Source organism: Pan troglodytes, chromosome 3 (assembly GCF_028858775.2).
Source record: "Pan troglodytes isolate AG18354 chromosome 3, NHGRI_mPanTro3-v2.0_pri, whole genome shotgun sequence".
NCBI lineage: Eukaryota > Metazoa > Chordata > Mammalia > Primates > Hominidae > Pan > Pan troglodytes.
Genome location: NC_072401.2, coordinates 73,939,881 through 73,960,435, shown reverse-complemented (window position 1 = coordinate 73,960,435; position 20,555 = coordinate 73,939,881). Strand labels below are relative to the sequence as shown.

General features: G+C 35.9%; 1 protein-coding gene across 25 annotated transcripts in view; it reads left to right on the top strand.

Moving 5' to 3' along the window:
* EXOC1 (exocyst complex component 1) overlaps window positions 1-15,609 on the top strand; it is a 51,544-nt gene extending 35,935 nt beyond the window's left edge. For 20 of the 25 annotated variants that reach the window (XM_526621.9, XM_001142585.8, XM_054683120.2 and 17 more), the window contains 8 exons: window positions 798-961; window positions 1,894-2,001; window positions 3,218-3,294; window positions 4,135-4,363; window positions 7,297-7,480; window positions 10,272-10,471; window positions 12,936-13,130; window positions 14,939-15,609. In XM_526621.9, the coding sequence (XP_526621.2) occupies window positions 798-961; window positions 1,894-2,001; window positions 3,218-3,294; window positions 4,135-4,363; window positions 7,297-7,480; window positions 10,272-10,471; window positions 12,936-13,130; window positions 14,939-15,091 (1,310 nt within the window). In that variant the 3' untranslated portion in view covers window positions 15,092-15,609. Of the gene's footprint in view, window positions 1-797; window positions 962-1,893; window positions 2,002-3,217; window positions 3,295-4,134; window positions 4,364-7,296; window positions 7,481-10,271; window positions 10,472-12,935; window positions 13,131-14,938 lie in introns of those variants that run through there. The other 5 variants (XM_054683122.2, XM_054683121.2, XM_063808875.1 and 2 more) reach the window with 2 other exon arrangements.
* The last annotated feature ends 4,946 nt before the right edge of the window (window positions 15,610-20,555 follow it).

Genomic DNA, 20,555 nt, shown 5'->3' with positions numbered 1-20,555 from the left:
AATCAAATCCTTTAATTCCTTGGTGTATGTGAGCTATTGCCAGCTATATGTTCTCATTTTTCCTCATGGCTATGACGGATACCAAAATTTTACCTAAACACAGATGTCCCATAGTGATGTATGTATTACATTTCAGTTGTATTTTAAATATAACGAGTTTTCAGGGTGTTTTTTCTGTTCATTTTATTTAGTTTTTAAAGGACTATAATCAGTTCACTTACTGGAAAAGCAGTTTCAGAGTTTGGAACATACTAAGTTGAATCATATGTAATTGACTTTTTTTGGTAGGGCAAAATGATCAAGTATGGGCGGTTTCATGTGGTTCAACGTAATATATTGATTTATTGTGGAGGTAACATTGAGATGCAGCAGTTTTCTTCTGAAGTATAACAAAGTCATGCTGGCTAATATGCTAACGTGGTCCTCATTGATCTTCATCCATATTCCTGTCCTTTTGAATGGAAAAGAAACCCTCATCTACTTTAGTCTAGCGATATCACCAGGCGACTTTATGAAATGGGCAGGTTATAGACAATATGCTCTTTAAGATCCCTTTCAGTCCCATTCTATGGATCTGTGTAGTTTCGCTTCTTTTTTCAATATGCTCAGGATTAGGACACCAGTGTTAATGGAAGATAAGGAAACTATACCACCTATCCCTTATAGAAGATTTGTGCACTAACTAATATGAGCCCTGGAAGATCAAGCCAGTAGAAGATAGAAGATCTATCCCTGCTTTATACTTTGGATCATTTATTTGTGAAGATCACAACTTTCAAAGTTTTATTATTTCTTAGGTCTTCATGGAAGTTCGGGGAAATTAACTGGATCTACTTCTAGTCTAAATAAGCTCAGTGTTCAGAGTTCAGGGAATCGCAGATCTCAGTCATCTTCCCTGTTGGATATGGGAAACATGTCTGCCTCTGATCTCGATGTTGCCGACAGGACCAAATTTGATAAGGTAAACTAAAATAACAAGTACTTCTTAAACATTAACATTAGTTTTCTAACAGCAGTTTGTGGTTGCTCTAAGTGTGTTCAAAGATTTGGGTTCTTCTGGCTCTCTTAAGCATTAACCATGTCTTACTTTCCAACTGAATCGAATCTGGGGGAAAAAAAAAAAAAATCTAGTCAAAGGACAAGTAAAATGTGAATTATCAATGAAATGGCATAAAAGCTTTATTAAAATTTGTTATAAATCATAAAATGCTTATATCTCAAATCTAAGTTGTTTGGGCACCTAAAAAGTAAGAGGAAATAAAAGCTTTTGTGATGCTGGCCTTTCTCTGTACTAAATTAAATAAGTTTTTTTGTTTGTTTGTTTTTGAAATGGAGTCTTGCTCTGTCACCCAGGCTGGAATGCAGTGGCACAGTCTCAGCTCACTGCAACCTCCACCTTCTGGGTTCAAGCAGTTCTTCTGCCTCCCTCCCAAGTAGCTGGGATTACAGGTGCCTGCCACCACACCCAGCTAATTTTTGTATTTTTAGTGGAGATGGGGTTTCACCATGCTGGCCAGGCTGGTTTCGAACTCCTGAGCTCAAGTGATCTGCCCGCTTTGGCCTCCCAAAGTGCTGGGATTACAGGCATGAGACATCATGCCTGGCCATAAATAAGTTTTAAAAGTTGATCTTTGTGCTCCTCTTTCCAGATGTGAAGTGAATAACTGTGAGTTTTATTTTAGGTTTATTTTGTGGCCTTGTTATACCTTGCTAATACCATTGTCCTGTAGATCTTGGAAGAGTTTGTTTTTGGGATTCCATTGAGATTATAAATTCATAGATTAGTGAGATTATGGATCCATGGTCTGTGCAGAAAAGAAAATTAAATGTGGAGTGTTATTTTAAGCATTTGGTGCAGTTCTTTCGTTATAGGATCACTTTGGTTTTCTTCAGATCTTTGAACAGGTACTAAGTGAACTGGAGCCCCTATGTCTGGCAGAACAGGACTTCATAAGTAAATTTTTCAAACTACAGCAACATCAAAGTATGCCTGGAACTATGGTATGGCTCACAGTGTATTTTGGATAGTATTTATGATCTGTAATATAATTAGCGTAATTAATATGTGGTCACAATTTTATTATCAGAAGAGAAAAGGAAAGAATTTATCATGTAAGGATTTTTTTATGATGTAAGGATTTAGGATGTAAGGAATTTTTGTAATACCACAAGATGATAAAAACAGTGACAGATGAAGTTTGGGCATCTAATTTAATATTTCAGAATATTACAAGCCTAAATATTCTCTAAATTAGTGGGGGGAGGAATGTCTGAGTTTACTTTGCAAAGAACATTATTTAAAAGGCTAGTTTAACATTTTAGTAGTCATCAAGACAAATATAATGTTTTAAAATGATGTTAGAGTGTATACACTTTGGTATACCAAATAACAATAATGATAAATAAAAGAAAATGAGGCCTCAGATTTGCCTTCCTTGTGGCTTTGTTACTAACTAGCCATGAGATCTTAAGCCAGTTATTCGATCCCCGGCTTTCCTCTTCTGTAAAGTAGATATCATAGTGCCTATTCAGCATGCCTTTCTGGTAGCATACATATAAGAGAATAAGATGAGAGAGTTTCTTGAGTATTTTGAAGAACTTAAAAACAGTGCAAATAAAGTGTTTTTTAAATTATCATCTCAAAATTGTATGCCACAGACAATCAACTTATAAAAGCAGCCATAAAATAAATGAGAAATGGATTATGATAAATGGTTTAGAGTGTTCATTGTTATGGTAGTAATGGTGGCAAATTTGTTTATTTGTTGGCCTCTGTAAGAATTTTTTATAGCATTTTTTTAATGCTGAAGTTTTATTAGAATAATTGATGAGATTGCCTTAATTTTTTAAATTCTCTTTTGAAAGTTGTGTTTGGATGTTTTCTATTTTTGTGGTGGTTGTTGTCAAGCTGCCCCCACTCCCACACCTTGCGTTCAGCTTCCTGTACCTCCCTACTTCCCCTCAGGTGCACACACAAATACAACTTCTCACCCCACAAAAGTTCTTGGATAAAACCTAAGAAGAGTATCTCATGAACATTCTTAAATAGCATACTAAATTATATAGCTAGCTTTATCATAATGCTACCTTTAAAAATGATTATTTTTCATAATGTATTCTTTCCTAGGAATTTTAAGACTGAGCAGGCTTTTGCTATATCAATACTAGTCAAATTGTTGGTCTTTTATTATGTAAAGTGCCTGAATAATTTTTGCAGGCTGAAGCAGAGGACCTGGATGGAGGAACATTATCACGGCAACATAATTGTGGCACACCACTGCCTGTTTCATCTGAGTATGTCTTTGTTACTATCATTGTTTATTTTGGAAAAAATAAACTTTAAAATATGGAGTGCTGCTCATTGAGGGGTCTAGATGTTTCTCAGTAGCCTGACAGCACTCACAGTACCAGCATGTGTGTCTATTGTCTTATCAAACGTTTTACTGATTTAAAATAGGTCCTATTTTATGGCTCTTCAACTCTTCCTTGCTCCAGGACTTACAGAAGATGAAGTCAGTCTGTTGTTTGCTGGTAGGGGGAAGCCTTTGAATTGTAGTGTATTTCTTAGAAATCACAAAGCACATTTCATGACCCAGCTTTACAAATTAAAACTAATTCAAATGATAAAACCCAACATCAGTAAAATATTTTTATATCAAAAGCTACTATAATCATATTTAGACATTTTTATTTGTTTTTTGTTGTTGTTGTTTTCTGAGATGGAGTCTCCCTCTGCTGCCCAGGCTGGAATGCAATGGCGCCATCTCAGCTCACTGCAACTGCACTTCACCTCCCGGGTTCAAGCGATTCTCCTTACTCAGCCTCCCAAGTAGCTGGGATTACAGACATGCACCACCACGTCTGGCTAATTTTTGTACTTTTGGTAGAGACAGGGTTTTACCATGTTGGCCAAGCTGGTCTTGAACTCCTGACCTCAGGTGACCTGCGCACCTTGGCCTCTCAAAGTGCTGGGATTACAGGCGTGAGCCACCACGCCCGGCTATTTAGACATTTTTAATTGAAATTTAATTACGGTATTTTTGTCCTTTTGTATATACCCAGTGGATTAAAGTTAACGGTGAATTCACCTGAAGCTTGTTATAACTTTATACTTCTTGTCTGTTTTCTGAACAGGAAAGATATGATCCGCCAAATGATGATTAAAATATTTCGCTGCATTGAGCCAGAGCTGAACAACCTAATTGCATTAGGAGACAAAATTGATAGCTTTAACTCTCTTTATATGTTAGTCAAAATGAGTCATCATGTGTGGACTGCACAAAATGTGGACCCTGCTTCTTTCCTAAGTACTACATTGGGAAATGTTTTGGTGACTGTCAAAAGGAACTTTGACAAATGCATTGTAAGTTTCCTTTTTTAAAAAAATACCTTAGCATCCTAGTCATTGCAAAATATAGGTAAATGTATTTAAAATCGAGGGATTTCCAGCTTTCTGTTGGGGAATCTGTTGTTTATGTCCCTCGAAGCAGGGCATGGCAACAATCTACATGAACAGAGTTAGTTCGGTGGCACTATGCCAGCTAGTTTCCATTCCACACTGTGAATCTTGGCAAGTTTTGGAGGAAGTGGCACAGTGGCACCAGTTGCTTAAGAGATCCACTGGAGGCCAGATGCAGTGACTCACACCTGTAATGCCAGCACTTTGGAAGGCCGAGGTGGGCAGATCACCTGAGGTCAGGAGTTCGAGACCAGCCTGGAGAACATGGCGGAACCCCATCTCTACTAAAAATAGAAAAATTAGCCGGGCGTGGTAGCACATGCCTATAATCCCAACTACTCGGGAGGCTGAGACAGGAGAATTGCTTGAACCTGTGAGGTGGAGGTTGCAGTGAGCCAAGATTGCACCAGTGCTCTCCAGCCTGGGTGACAAGAGTGAAGACTGTGTCAAAAAAAAAAAAAAAAAATCCACCGAATCACTGACATCTCAGTTTATTAGTCAATCACCATTGATTTAATGAAACAATTGAAACTATCATTTGGGTTTATTGTTATTGTTCTTCTTTTAATACATTCTAGTAAGAAAACTAATTTGATTATTTTAATTATTTAATTTATTTTAATAGTTTAGTAGCTTTAATAATTGTATTTTATTTTAGGAATAAATTGTTATAACTGAGCAATTATCATTTTCCTCCTAATAGAAAAAAAATTTGACAACTTTCTTACTATCTGTTACTTTTTTTTTTTTTTTTTTGAGATGGAGTCTCGTTCTTGTTGCCCAGGCTGGAGTGCAACAGTGCAATCTCGGCTCACCGCAACCTCCGCCTCCTGGGTTCAAGCGATTCTCCTGCCTCAGCCTCCTGAGTAGCTGGGATTGCAGGCATGCGCCACCACGCCCTGCTAGTTTTGTATTTTTAGTAGAGATGGGGTTTCTCCATGTTGGTCATGCTGATCTCAAACTCCCAACCTCAGGTGATCTGCCCGCCTCAGCCTCCCAAAGTGCTGAGATTACAGGCAAGAGACACCGGCCATCTATCCATTACATTTTTTATACTTGTATGTATGAATTGGGCTAGGCCAGGTTAAAAAATGCTTCATGAACATTTCTCAAGGCATGGCACTAGAGAAGGTAATCTAGACAAAGATATAAATCCACATTTTCTCATAAGTTGCATATATATATATATATAAAGGACATAGGTTCGCCACTAAAGAAGAGGGTGGTTTCTTCTGCCTGTCATCCTTCTGTATATCTTATTTTAATAATGTCTTATTTTTGATAAGATCTTATCTCTCATTTATGAACACTGGTCAATAAGATCAATAGACAGCATTTATAAATGAGTGCTTACTGTGTACCAGGCACAAGTCTGGGCACTTTGCACACATTATGTCATCTAATCTTAAACCCAGCCCCTCAATAAGGTAGATTGTTTGAGAGGTGAAGTTACTTTCCCCAGGTCCACAGTTAAAAAATATGGATCTTGTATTCAAACCCAGAAAGTCTGGTTCTAGTACCTGCAATCTTACCACTACCTTTTCTACTGCATCTGTTTTTCACCTCACAGTTACCAATACTGATGAAGTAGAACATTAGTACAGATAATATGAAATAACTGACTATACTCTTAGGGTTTTCTTATACTAATGTCAGAAGCCTAGAGATAATTATTTTTCTAATCCATGTGTCATATGGTTTTCGAGTTATACTCCGCAAATCTCAACACAATGAAATGTTAGGTAGAAGCTGAAATAATACAAAAGTATTTGGCAGTGTAATCATTCCTACTGAGTAGATTTAGATCCCTTCAGAATCATGGAACCATAATTGAATCCGTGGATCGTTTTGAACCTAAGATTCTGTCTGCATGAAACATTTCTTTCGCATTTTGTCATATCATGCACAAGCAGTTTGTGGAACTAAGGCTAAGTGACTAATAAATATATGGAAAATTAAATAATGCAAATCCATATGGAAATGCCTATCCTCCCTCTTTGTTTCTGTACTCTGAAAATAGAGAGTTTGTCTATCCAGACAGAAATTTTAGACTGATGAAAATTGGAAATGACTGTGGTTCTCAAACTTGACCACGTGGCCACCAACCAGAAGTTACCCGGAGGGATCCTATAGGTGCTCTGGAATCTTCTCTCCTGTAACCTAAAATCAGTAATTGCCTTGTACTCATCTTTCATAAATGGTAGAATGTGTGTTGACTGTTTTTACTTTGTACAGAGACTTGAAGTTCACGGCCTTGATTGTATTTTGTTTTGTTTCATTTTATTTTTTGAGACAGTCTTGCTCTGTCACCCAGGCTGGAGTGCAGTGGCGCAATCTTGGCTCACTGCAACCTCTGCCTCCCAGGTGCAAGCAATTCTCATTCCTCAGCCTCCCAAGTAGCTGAGATTACAGGCATGCACGATCCCACCCAGCTAATTTTTTTTTTGTGTTTTTTGTAGAGACGAAAATGGCCAGGCTGGTCTTGAACTCTTGGCCTCAAGCAATCCACCCACCTTGGCCTCCCAAAGTGCTGAGATTACAGGCATGAGCCACCGTCCCCAGCTTATAGTTGGTTTTAAATAATCTGTATTATTTTGATTTTCTTAAACTTACTGTAAAATGGTTTTATTATCTATAGAATTAGTTTTTCTTAGTTATCCTTGTTTTGATTCATCTTCAATTAGTAAGCATCCAAAGTGTTCTAGGTACCACATAATATCCTGCCTCTATGATATCTATGTATATATCTATATCTCCATCTATATATTTTGTTATGATTATATGTAGTTTTAAAGTTGCTTGGTTATTTATCTCCCTTGCTCTCTGCCTAACTTTAGAGTAACCAAATAAGGCAAATGGAAGAAGTAAAGATCTCAAAGAAGAGTAAAGTCGGAATTCTTCCATTTGTTGCTGAATTTGAAGAATTTGCTGGACTTGCAGAATCAATCTTCAAAAATGCTGAGCGTCGTGGAGACCTGGATAAAGCATACACCAAACTTATCAGAGGAGTATTTGTTAATGGTAAGCTTTTGTTATGTTCTAAAGAATTGTTATAGCTATTGTTTTTATTTCTGGTAACTAAGAAATCGGGAGCAGATAGGTTCATTATTTTGTATATCTTATAGTCTTTTTTAGGTTTTCTAACATTAAAGATTTCTTGAATTTGAAAAATAAAACCTATTTGTATTCATTATGAACCACTTACATTTTAGGGTTTATGTGGGCTTATGACTATGCAAAATTGAAAATCTTTTTTTTTTTTTTTTTTAAGATGGGCCTCACTCTGTCACCCAGGCTGGAGTGCGGTGGCATGATCTTGGCTCACTGCAACCTCCACCTCCCAGGCTCAAACGATCCTCCTACCTCACCCTCCCAAGTAGCTAGAACTACAGGTGCACCCTACCGTGCCCTGCTAATTTTTTGTAGAAAATCATTTTTTAAACACAAAAACATGACCTTCCAGATTACATTTGCATTTTAACAAGTGGTCTTCTAGAGATGATGGGCTGTGATGTGTGTGTAACCTTAAGCAAATCAATTCACTTATTTAGGCCTCAGTTTTTCATATCTACTATACAAGGAAATTAGTACTAAAATACAAGAGAAATTAGTGCTGAAATACTGTAATTCGCTTTCTTCCTGTGTCAGATCCCACAATTAAGTTACAGAAAAGTCTGGACATGTCATTTCATCTTAAATAAATGATCTGATTGCATATATTCAGGAATTGTAAAAGCTAAAAAATTGATAGAAAATGGAATCATCTCACCAATTGTTGCCCAGGTTGGAGTGCAGTGGCATAATCTCGGCTCGCTGCAACCTTCACCTCCCGAGTTCAAGCAATTCTGCTGCCTCAGCCTCCTAAGTAGCTGGGATTATAGGCAGGCATCATCACGCCTGGCTAATTTTTGTATTTTTAATAGAGACAGGGTTTCACCATGTTGGCCAGACTTGTCTCAAACTCTTGACCTCAAGTGATCTGCCCGCCTTGGCCTCCCAAAGTGCTGGGATTACAGGCATGAGCCACCGTGTCCAGCCTTGATTTTTTCTTTTAAAATTCAAAGTAGCTTTGCTTTATCTGATTCTAAAGTAATGTGGCTAGGCACAGTGGCCCACACCTGTAATCGCAGCACTTTGGAAGGACCAGTTGGGGGATCGCTTAAGCCCAGGAGTCCAAGACCAGCCTGGGCATCATAGTGAGGCCTTGTCTGTACAAAAAAAATTTAAAAAATTAGCCAGATGTGGTGGTGTGTCCCTGAGTTTCAGCTACACAGGAGGCTGAGGCAGGAGAATCATTTGAGCTCAGGAGGTCAAGGCTGCATTGAGCCTTGTTCATGCTACTGCACTCTAGCCTGGATGACAAAGCCAGACCCTGTCTTAAAAATAAATAATAAATGAATGAATGAATTCATTATTCGTTCTTTATAAATCTTTATAAACTAAAACTTATAAAACTTAAGAACAGACAGATATTCCTTTAATTGGATAAAAAATCTATCTCAGGCCTAAAGCTTACATGATACTTAACTGCAACAGTAGAGATATTCCCTCTGAAATGAATTTAAAGCAGAAATATTGTTAGATCCTTTATTATTTAGCATTGTTATTGAAGTGCTAGCCAGTACAAGACCTGAAGCATAAATAACTATTTATCCCCAAAAATCAGCGAAAAGAATTTTCAAATCAAGAAGAAAGTAAAGATCATTTTTAATCTTGTTGTACAGAGATAATGTTAAATTTTTATTCTTCCAAACTTTTAAATTCCCTCTCCCTCTCTTCTATATATGGGCATATTGTGTGTGTGCTTTCTTTAATATAAAAGTGTTGTCATACCTGACACACTATTTTTGAAGCTGCTGGACTCTATATAATCTTAGTATCTTTCTTAGTTAGTTAATATAGATAAACATAATCATTTTTAATGATTGCATAGTCATCCATATGTCATTATCCATTTACCAAATCTTCTATTAATAAACATTTAGGATTTTTTTAGTTTATGTATCTTTGTATACTTGTCAAATAATTTCTTTAGGGTAAATTACTAGAAATGGAATTACTGGGTCAAAGGATTTATGTATCTCAAGTCTTTTCCCAAATTGTGATACAGAAAGCTTATGTCAGTTTAGTGCTATGAGCAGTTGCATTACAGCTGTACCAATGCTGGGTATTACTAGGTATTACCAATCTTTTTATTCTTTGTCAACCTGATAGGCTATAAATTATCTCACTATTTTATTTTGCATTTCATTGATTTTGTGTATGGTGTCTTTACTTTACATGAATTTTCAAATTTTATCTCCAATTTATTTATCTTTCCCCTTAACAGTCTTCTAAATTTTGGGCCATTCTTAGCAAGGTCACACTATTGCAAAATTATTATTTTTCTATTAGTTATATTTTCTTTAGTACTTATGATTGTATTAATTTATTTGTTTGCTTTTTACATTTTAAATAATTTAGCAATTTAGAATTTGACTGCAAGATGTAAAGTAGGAACTTAAATTTCATATATTAAAATGGTCCAGCCGGTTGTCCTAACACATTTTGAATAATTCATCATTTCTCCATTGATCTGAAAAGCTACTTTTATTATATACTGAATTTCCATATACACATGGGACTGTTTTAGGATGACTTTTTATTATGATTAGGTAGATCTGAAGACTCCCATTACAATATATTGTATTAAGTCCAGAAATGTGCTTAATTCTTAAACTTACAAATGAAAAAAAATTAATAATATAAATGTTTATAGCTAAATATGGTCATACTCAGAGATGTTATTTTATTTTTTCTGTTTTGGTTTTAGTGGAGAAAGTAGCAAATGAAAGCCAGAAGACCCCCAGGGATGTGGTTATGATGGAAAACTTTCACCATATTTTTGCAACTCTTTCTCGATTGAAAATCTCATGTCTAGAAGCAGAAAAAAAAGAAGCCAAACAAAAATACACAGATCACCTTCAGTCTTATGTCATTTACTCTTTAGGACAACCTCTTGAAAAACTAAATGTAAATATATTTTCATTCAGCATTTTTCCTACTTTTGAACCTATACACATAAGTTTGCATATGAATAACCTGCAGACATTTATCTTAAATTTTCTCATGTGTTGGTGCACAGGGGACTCAGTTATTGAAGCTGCCAGTGTGCCAGACACTGCTAGATGCTATATATTTTATTTCTTCTTTCTGTACATTATTTTTATACATTATTTATCTACTATATTTTAATGATAATTTTACTAATATTATTCTATTATGCATTATTTCTTTTAATTCTTATAAACAATGATGTGTAAGCTAAGATAATGTTATCCCCATTTCACAAATGAAGAAACTGAAAGTAAAAAAACTTGCCCGACATCATAATAGCTTATAAATTACAAAGCTGGGGGATGAACCTAGATTAGGCTTTGCCGTTACTCTTTCCCATTTCTTACTTTATAAATGACCAAGTTTACAATGTCTAGGTGGAAATTTCAAAAATATTATTAAGATAAAAGAAAAACCAAAAATTACTTTCTACATTGCCTTTTACTTTTCTTTCCCTTCTTTTTCTTTCCTTACTTGAGTCATTTCCCAGAGTAAGTCTGTTAATTAAAGTTAAGAAATGATGATTTTAGGGAACTTTACAACATAGTGAAAGCTTAAATGAACCTTTTAAACTAACTTTGTCTACAATATAGTTATCTTTTATAAGCTCTTAACTTGAAGTTAGAGTAAAATAGCGCGGTGACTCACACCTGTAATCCCAGCACTTTGGGAGGCCAAGGCAGGCGGATAACGAGGTCAGAAGATCGAGACCATCCTAGCTAACAAGGTGAAACCCCGTCTTTACTAAAAATATTAAAAAAATTAACTGGGCGTGGTGGCACGCGCCTGTAGTCCTAGCTACTCGGGAGGCTGAGGCAGGAGAATCACTTGAACCCAGGAGGCGGTGGTTGCAATGAGTGGAGATCACACCACTGTGCTCCAGCCTGGGCGACAGAGCAAGACTCAGTCTCAAAACAAAACAAAACAAAAGAATATGTATCTGCTGTCAACAATTCAAAGAAATACTTGAAAGACATTTAATCAAATGCAGAACTAATTCCTTACAAAACTTAAGAACAGACAAATATTCCTTTAACTGGATAAAAGATCTATCTCAGGCCTAAAGCTTACATGATACTTAACTGCAACGTTAGAGACATTCCCTCTGAAATCAATTTAAAGCAGAAATACTGTTAGATCCTTTATTATTTAGCATTGTTGTTGAAGCGCTAGCCAGTTCAACAAGACCTGAAACATAAATAAGAGATATGGAAAACAGAGACAAGATTATCACCACCTGTATATGATATGTTGAAATTACTGGTGTTGGTCAAGTGACAAAATTTAAAGCAAATATACTGAAAAACAGTGTATTTCCTGTCTACCAATTAAGAGCTTATGTAAAAACAAAATTTTTAAAGCACTAAGAATAACTTCTCAAAGAATGATAATTTAATGAATAAATAATCACTAAGAAAATTTTAGAAAAAAGTAAAGAGAGGGAATGGGGTTTGTCAGCATTAATTCTTTGTATCGTGCTCAAATACAGTTATGCCAGTCAATAAAAGTATATATATAAAAGAAGACCTGGGAATAATAGTTACAATAATATAACAGAGTCAGTATATTTAATATAGAAGATCTTACTAAAATCAATAAGAAAAGCACTAAGACCCCAATTTATAAATGGGGCAAGGGGCTGAATCACTACTAAACATATGAAAGCAGGTTAACCTTATTTATAGCCAAAGAATTATAAAATAAAATGACAAACTTTTTTTACTCTGGCAACTATTGTTTTAAATTGTCATAATGCTTATGATGGTATAGTGAAGTAGCAACCTCATACACTGTTGACAGAAATATAAATTGGTTGAGCTTTCCTAGGAAGCAGTTTGTATATATACTGAAGAATCTTTCAAATACTTAAAGTTATGCTCTTCAACAGAGTAATTATAGTCCTGGAAATTTAATCAGTAAGGTGGGTAAATACTTATATACAAAAAAAAATTATGTCAAATATATTTATAGTAGATTTTCTAAAGTCTCACTAGATTTGCCAAGTCCAAAAAAAGAAGGGGGAGTGGGATGTTAAATATCTAGTACTAGAGGAATGAATAATAATTGTGGTTCAGTCATTGTATGAAATATTATGCAGCCATTAAAATTTATATTTAGGAAAAAACAATATTAAATGTAAAGTGGGACATGAAATTTTAATCTCCTGTATGTATTCATGCATCAAAAGATTACAAGGAACTCTACAATATTAACAATGCTCATCTCAGAAGTATGTTAATAAGTGATTGTTTTATTGTTTATACTTTCACACACTGATTTTTGCATGGTGATTATACACTACTTTCTAATCAGATTTTTTTTTAATGTAAATAATAATAAATGCAGGTCTTAGCCATTGTTTCTTTTCATTTCCTTGAAGCATTTCTTTGAAGGTGTTGAAGCTCGCGTGGCACAGGGCATAAGGGAGGAGGAAGTAAGTTACCAACTTGCATTTAACAAACAAGAACTTCGTAAAGTCATTAAGGAGTACCCTGGAAAGGAAGTAAAGAAAGGTCTAGATAACCTCTACAAGAAAGTTGATAAACATTTATGTGAAGAAGAGAACTTACTTCAGGTATGCTTAGTTCTTTTGACCATCTGACTTAAAGATCCTTCCATATATTGCTTTTCTTTAAATAATTTTCTAGAAATGCTACAGATCTAGACCAGGAGGAGAGTTCCATTAGAGTATAGACCAGATTAATGAATTGTGAGGAAGAAAGGAATACTGTTTATATAAGCATATATGGCTATTTCTGCTTATTTCATATTTCTGCTTTATTATGGTGAGGCATTAAGTTTGTTTTTCTTTGGTTGGTTGGTTGGTTGGTTGAGTGGTTGGAATTAGAGATGGGTTCATAATCTGGCTCCAGATTAAGCTGTGTGACTTTGGGAAGTTACTTAACCTCTCTGAGCCTTAGTTTCCTTATTTGATAAGTGGAAACGATACCTTTCTTGTACAGTAGCCACTGTATTGGGCAACATAGCAAGACCTTGTCTCTACTAAAAATTAAAAAAATTAGCTGGGCATGGTGGCACGTGCCTGTAGTCCCAGCTACTCGGGAAGCTGAGGCAGGAGGATCACTTGAGCCCAGGAGATTGAGGCTCCAGTGAACTATGATCCTACCACTGCACTCCAGCCTAGGCAACAGAGTGAGGCCGGGTCTCAATTAAAAAAAAAAAAAAAAAAAAAAAAAAAAAAAAAGGAAGAGAAAGGAAAGAAAGAAAGAAAGAAAGAAAGAAAGAAAATCAGCTTAGAGAGGTGGAGTAATAGGACCAAGCTCTCTTAACTAATGGGTAGTGGAGCCAGATTTAAAGCCTAAATTAAGCCATTATTCTTTATAAACCGTATTGAAAGGCCCAGAGATGAGTGAGAGTAATTCTGATTTCAACATCATGGAAGACTTTTCCTGAGGGATATTGCATTGTTTGTTTTAACCTCTGAAAGTCAGATGTACTTGAACAGGCAAAGTGGGGATGGAGGGAGTAGCATTCTAGAAAGAAATAATATGAGCTAAACGATGAAAAGTAAAAAGCATAACACTGCTTAGGGAATAGCGATTGGTCTTAAGTTGGCAGGAATTTAGGATTTATGAGATATAGGATTTACAAGAAAAAATCTTGGAAGAATACATTCCCTCAGCTGTCAAATAGGGAAGATGATCATAATACCCACCCTCACCAGGTCATCATGAGACTTAATACTACAATATATTCATAAAGTGCTTTGTACTGTGCTGATAAAGAGTAAGCTTCAATTAATGTAATCTGTTTAAGCCATTATGTCAATGTGTGTATCACATTGTGTCTTGGTAGTTGTCTACATATTAGCCTCCACTGTTAGATTGTGAATCACATGATTGCAGATAATGGGTCTGAGTCATTTTGCTGTCCTCCAAGGCATCAAGCAATGTTTTACATCAACAATTTAAGATAAAGAAAATTTTAAATGTTATAGGAAATGAAATTAAAGCATTACATTTTATGTAATCACTAGTCTTAGTTCTATACATAATTGTGCATATCCACATCTGTGTTGCATATTGGAGTATATAATAGCTAAAATGTCATGAGTGCTTACTTGTATCAAACGCAGTTCGAAGCACTTTATGTACATTTCTTATTTAATTCTCACAGCATTATGAGGAAGGTCTTATTATTATCTTGGTTTATAGATGAGGAACTTGAGGCATAGAGCAGTGATGTCATGTACTGAAGGTCACAAATCTTGTAGGTAAAAGTGACTGGGATTCTGGTTTCAGAATGCATGTTCTTAGCTACTATACTACCCAAATTATTAGAATATGCCTTGGCATTATTTCTGCATACTAGATTACATATTATTTCCATTCATAGCCTAATGACTTTTTTTTAAAATAATAGGTGGTGTGGCACTCCATGCAAGATGAATTTATACGCCAGTATAAGCACTTTGAAGGTTTGATAGCTCGCTGTTATCCTGGATCTGGTGTTACAATGGAATTCACTATTCAGGACATTCTGGATTATTGTTCCAGCATTGCACAGTCCCACTAAACCTTGTGAAAGAAGAAAAGATAACTGAATGAAGCATTTGAGTATACCAGACACTATACCAAAATACCAAGCAACTGTTTTGAGAACCCAGACTTAAAATTTTATGTATTATTAAATGTTAGATAAATGGGTAGTACCATACTACAAATATTTAAATGCAAAATTACCAACCTATATAGCAGTTTTATTTGCCCTATAGGTTGCATACTAACTTAAGCGTTCATGTCATCATAAAATGCCTTTAGCATTTCTCAATGACTGGATGGGAAATTTTCCTTTATTGCCTAGCTGCTTGTGTTTGAGTGGTTGTCCTATGAGCAATGCATTTGGAGTTCTTCAGCTTTCACTACTTCTCTGTTGCTTGCTAATCATGTAACTACTAAAATACTGTACAAAATTGTTTTTTCACACTAACAAATGTGTATATGGAGAAGAGGGCTCATGTGATGATCATTTGTGAACTTAGATTTTTGAGGATTATGTGACTAGTAATAAATGTGAAATAAATTTTCAAAAAAGTTGAGATTTGATAATATTTTTAGGTCTATTATATGCTGTCTTGTGTATTAAAGCAAGTTCTTACAAAATCCATATACAAAAATTAATTGCAAGTTTATATACCACAAAACACTTAAAAGTTTAATAATAAGTAAAGTAAGCCGGGTGCAGTGGCTCATGCCTGTAATTCCAGCACTCTAGGAGGCCAAGGAGGGAGGACTGATTGAGGCCAGGAATTTGAGACTAGTCTGGGCAACACAGTGAGACCCTGTCTCCATAGAAAAACAATTTTTTGTGGTGGCACATGCCTATAATCTAAGCCACTTGAGAAGCTGAGGCAGGAGGATTGCCCCAGCCCAAGAGTTTGAGTGAGTTGTGATTGTGCCACTGTACTCCATCCTGGGCAACATAGCAAGATATTGTCACTTGAAAAAAAAAAAAAGAAAAATAATAATATTGAAGATGTTTAGTATTTAGGACTAACTCTAACAAAAGATGTGCTATATCCTGAATTGTGGCCCTACTAATATTTTATGTTGATGCCTTAACCCCCCATGTGGCTGTATTGGAGATAGGGTCTTCAAGGAGACGATTAAGTTTAAATGAGGTCAGAAGAGTAGGAACCCTGATCCAATAGACTCAATGCCCTTGTAAGAAGAGGAAGAGACAGCAGGGCTCACTCTCCCTCTGCTGTGGGAGGGCACAATGAGAAGGCAGCTGTCTGCAAACCAGGAAGAGAGCCCTCACCAGAACCTGACCATGCTGGCACCGTGATCTCAGACTTCCAGCCTCCAAACTGAGAAAATAGTTTGGCAGCCCAAGCTAATACAAGATGTATAAGACATTTATGGAGAAATTAGAACTACTGAAAGATATTAAAGAAGACCAAAATAAGTGAAGAAGTATTTAATGTTTCCAGATAAGAACACACATACTAAAGTAGAAATGGCAGCCCTTTTTGTTTTGTTTTGTTTTGTTTGTTGTTTTTTTTTGAGAGAGACAGGATCTCTCAGCTCTGTTACCCAGGCTGGAGTGCAGTGGTGTGATGATAGCTCACGGCAGCCTCTATCTCCTGGGCTCAAGTGATCCTCCCACCTCAGCCTCCCAAGCAGCTGAGACTACAGATGTGCACCACCACATCTGGCTAATTTTATTTTTTGTAGGAATGGGGTCTCACTATATTTCTCAGGCTGATCTCAAACTCCTGGGTTCAAGTGAGCCTTCTGCCTCAGCCTCCCAAAGCACTAGGATTACAGGTGTGAGGCACTGCACCAGCTGGCAGTTATTTTCAAGTTTAAAGATTCAGCACAGTTCCAGTCAAAATCACAACTGTCTTTGTTTGGTTTTGTTTCTGTAGGACTTGACAAGCTAATTCTAAAATTTATATGAAAGATCAAAAGACTAATAGCCAATACTCCCCTTGGAAGCTGGAAGGAGTTTCCTTATCAAGAATTATAATTAAAGCAGCATTTTATTGGTACGAAGATAAACAAATAGACCAGTGGAATGAAACTGAGAGCCCAGAAACAGAACCATAAAAAATGGACTATTACCCGTGTGGCATGGCAAGTCAGTGGGGAAATGATAGACTTGGAATAAATGGTACTGAGACATTTGGTAGTCCATAAGAGAAAAGGTGAAAATGGAACACCTGTCTCACACCACACAGAAAATGAATTCCACGTGTACTGAATACCTAAATGTGAAAGGCAAAAACTATATAGAACTTTTCAAAGACAGTGTAAGAAAATATCTTTTTTGCCTCAGGACAGAGAAGGATTTTGTTTAAAAAGACACAAAATTGCAAATTGGAAAAAAATAATAGATTTGACTATATTAAAAATAAGAACTTAATGGTCTTTTGATGAAAGTGAAATAACAATCCACAAATTAAGAGAATATAACTGCAACACGTCACAAAACAATCAGCATCCAAAGCCTATTTTTAAGCTCCCAAAAATCAGTCTAAAAAAAAAAACCGTAGAACAGAAAAACCCAAAAAACTTACAAAGGCATTTCACAGACGAAGGAAACAGAATGGCTAATAAACATACGAAGTATTCACCTTTATTTGTTATCAAGGAAATGTGAATTCAAAAGGATGTGAAGCCATCAAAACACAAATGCTTCTACAATCACTTAAACCATCTGACATTATCTAGTAAAGATGTGTGTCACCTATGACTCAGTAATTCCAGTCTTAGGTGTGTGCCCCGAAGGAATAGATCTTAAAATCCTGTATGTCTCTGCCAGATGCTCTCCCCTTCGTTTCCTGCTTTACACATTAGAATAACCTATGTGCTTATAAATACATGTGGCTGGGCCCCCGACATTACATTTCAATTGGTCCAGAGTGGGGCCCAAGCATCTGTGGTTTTTAAAAGCTTCCCACTAATTCTGGTACTCTAAGGATTGAGAACCACTGCCACAAAGAAACTCATGTATTATGAATTAATATTAGGTTGGTGCAAAAGTCATTGCCATTAAAAGTAATGGCAAAAACTGCAATTACTTTTGCACCAAACTAATACAAAGTCTAATGAAAGTTCCCATCACTACTTTTGTTTGTAATAACAAAAAACTGCAAATAACTGCAAAAAACTGCAAATAACTGCAAAAAACGGCAAATAACCCATATGTCCATAATGGTAGAATGGATAGATTGAGGTATATATTCATTCAGTAGAATACCAATACAGTAGTGAAAATGAAAGTAAATTTCTGCTATACAAACAATGTACATTAATGACAAGAAAATAATGTCAGATGAAAAAAGTAAATCACAAAATACACGCAGTATGATCCTATTAATATAAAAATTCAAAAACCTTTAAGATTAAATAATATGTGGTTTGGGATTACAAATGTAAAACTAAAGAAAAGAGAATGATAAAATTCTGGAGTGATTGGAGGAGCAGGAAAGGAAGGGGATGGTGTCTGGCAGGGACATACAGGATTTCAAAGGGATATTAGAATATTCTTAAACTGGACAGTGCATACACAGATTTTTTGTATCCTGATACTTTATATCCTATATATAGTTTATAATTTTTTTTTTTTGAGACAGGGTCTCGCTCTGTCACCCAAGCTGGAGTACAGTGGCACGATCACAACTTGCTGCAGCCTCAACCTCCTGGGCCCAAGCAATCCTCCCACCTCAGCCTCCCAAGTAGCTGTGACTACAGGTGCATGCCACCATGCCCTGCGAATTTTTTTTTTTTTTTAAAGAAGGGGTTTTGCTATGTTGCCCAAGCTGGTCTCAGACTCCTGGCCTCAAGTGATCTGCCCACCTCAGCCTCCCAAAGTGCTGGGGTTACAGGCATGAGCCATCATGCCCAGTCATAAATCTTATTTTATATCAATTCAACACTTGATTTAAATATTTAAAATCAAATTCATATATGTGGATATGCATATATCTTTACTGATAGATAATGAAACCTAGACATTTATGGATAAGATCTAGGACCAAAGGAGATTTTAGTGCCTTGATCAAGGTCCAAGCCAGGTATTAACAGAGCTGATTGATATTCCACACAACACCAAATTCCCTCTCAAAGTGCCAAACACTTCCTTTTCTCTATTGATATCAGGGATGACACAGATATAAACATATAGCACCTCCAAGGACAAAACACTGTCTGGTATCTTCATTAGCAGGCAATGGTTAATTGTAATGAGGTGATATGGCTCTTACTTAAAAGGTGGTGGATAACTCTCATCAGTTATAGTTTTATAAACCTTAAAGATCTATACTATTATTTGCTAGAAGTGATAACAAGAGAGGAACACAGAACTTTTAAACAAACTGTTGAAAATCATAACTTAGAGAATATTTGTAGATGAGAAAGTACTAAGAAAGTAAAAATAGCTTTTCCAGGAAAGTTAAATGTGTAATATCAATGGTGTCAAAGATTATTAGTTCTCATGGCTATCTGCTTTGGGATCCTCTACTTCAATGTTTCTCATTGTATTTATTAAACAACTGGGAATCTTGTTGAAATGCATATTCTGATTCAATAGGTTTTGTGTGGCCCAAGATTCTGCATTTCTTACAAGCTCCCAAGTAGCATCAATGCTGCTGTTCCATAGCCCCTGCAGTTCAAGTTGCAAAGCTTTGAAGTGTAAAGTTACATCATTTGTGCCTCTGAATGACACTAGGCACCAAGGATATATATATCCTTCATATATATGGTATATATATGAATATATATGATATATATATCCTTCATATATATGGTATATATATGAATATATATGATATATATATCCTTCATACATATGGTATATATATGAATATATATGATATATATCCTTCATACATTATATATATGAATGTATATGATATATATCCTTCATATATATGATATATGTATATGAAGGAATACTAGTCAGCCATAAAAAGGAATGAATTAACAGCATTTGCAGTGACCTGGATGAGATTGGAGACTATTATTCAGAGTGAAGTAACTCAGGAATGGAAAACAAAACATTGTATGTTCTCACTGATATGTGGGAGTTAAGCTATGAGGATGCAAAGGCATAAGAATGATACAATGGGCTTTGGGGACTTGGGGGCAAGAGGGGGTTGCGAGGGATAAAAGACTAAAAATATGGTGCAGTGTATACTGCTTGGGTGATGGGTGCACCAAAATCTCACAAATCACCAGTAAAGAACTTACTCATGCAATCTGACACCACCTCTACCCCAACAACTTATGGAAAATTTTTTAAAAAGAGAGGATGGGGGAAGAAAGTCAAAAGGCAGTGGGATAGATGAAACAGGGAAGAAGAATATATTAACATAGATGGAGAAAGCGTTATAGGACCAACAGGCTCATGTGCCTGCTGCAGTAACAGACCAATTACACAGAGATAGCGGAGATGCCACACACAGTTTAATGACTGTAGGTGTCTGGGCACGTGGCTCATGCCTGTAATTTCCACATTTTGGGAGGCCGAGGTG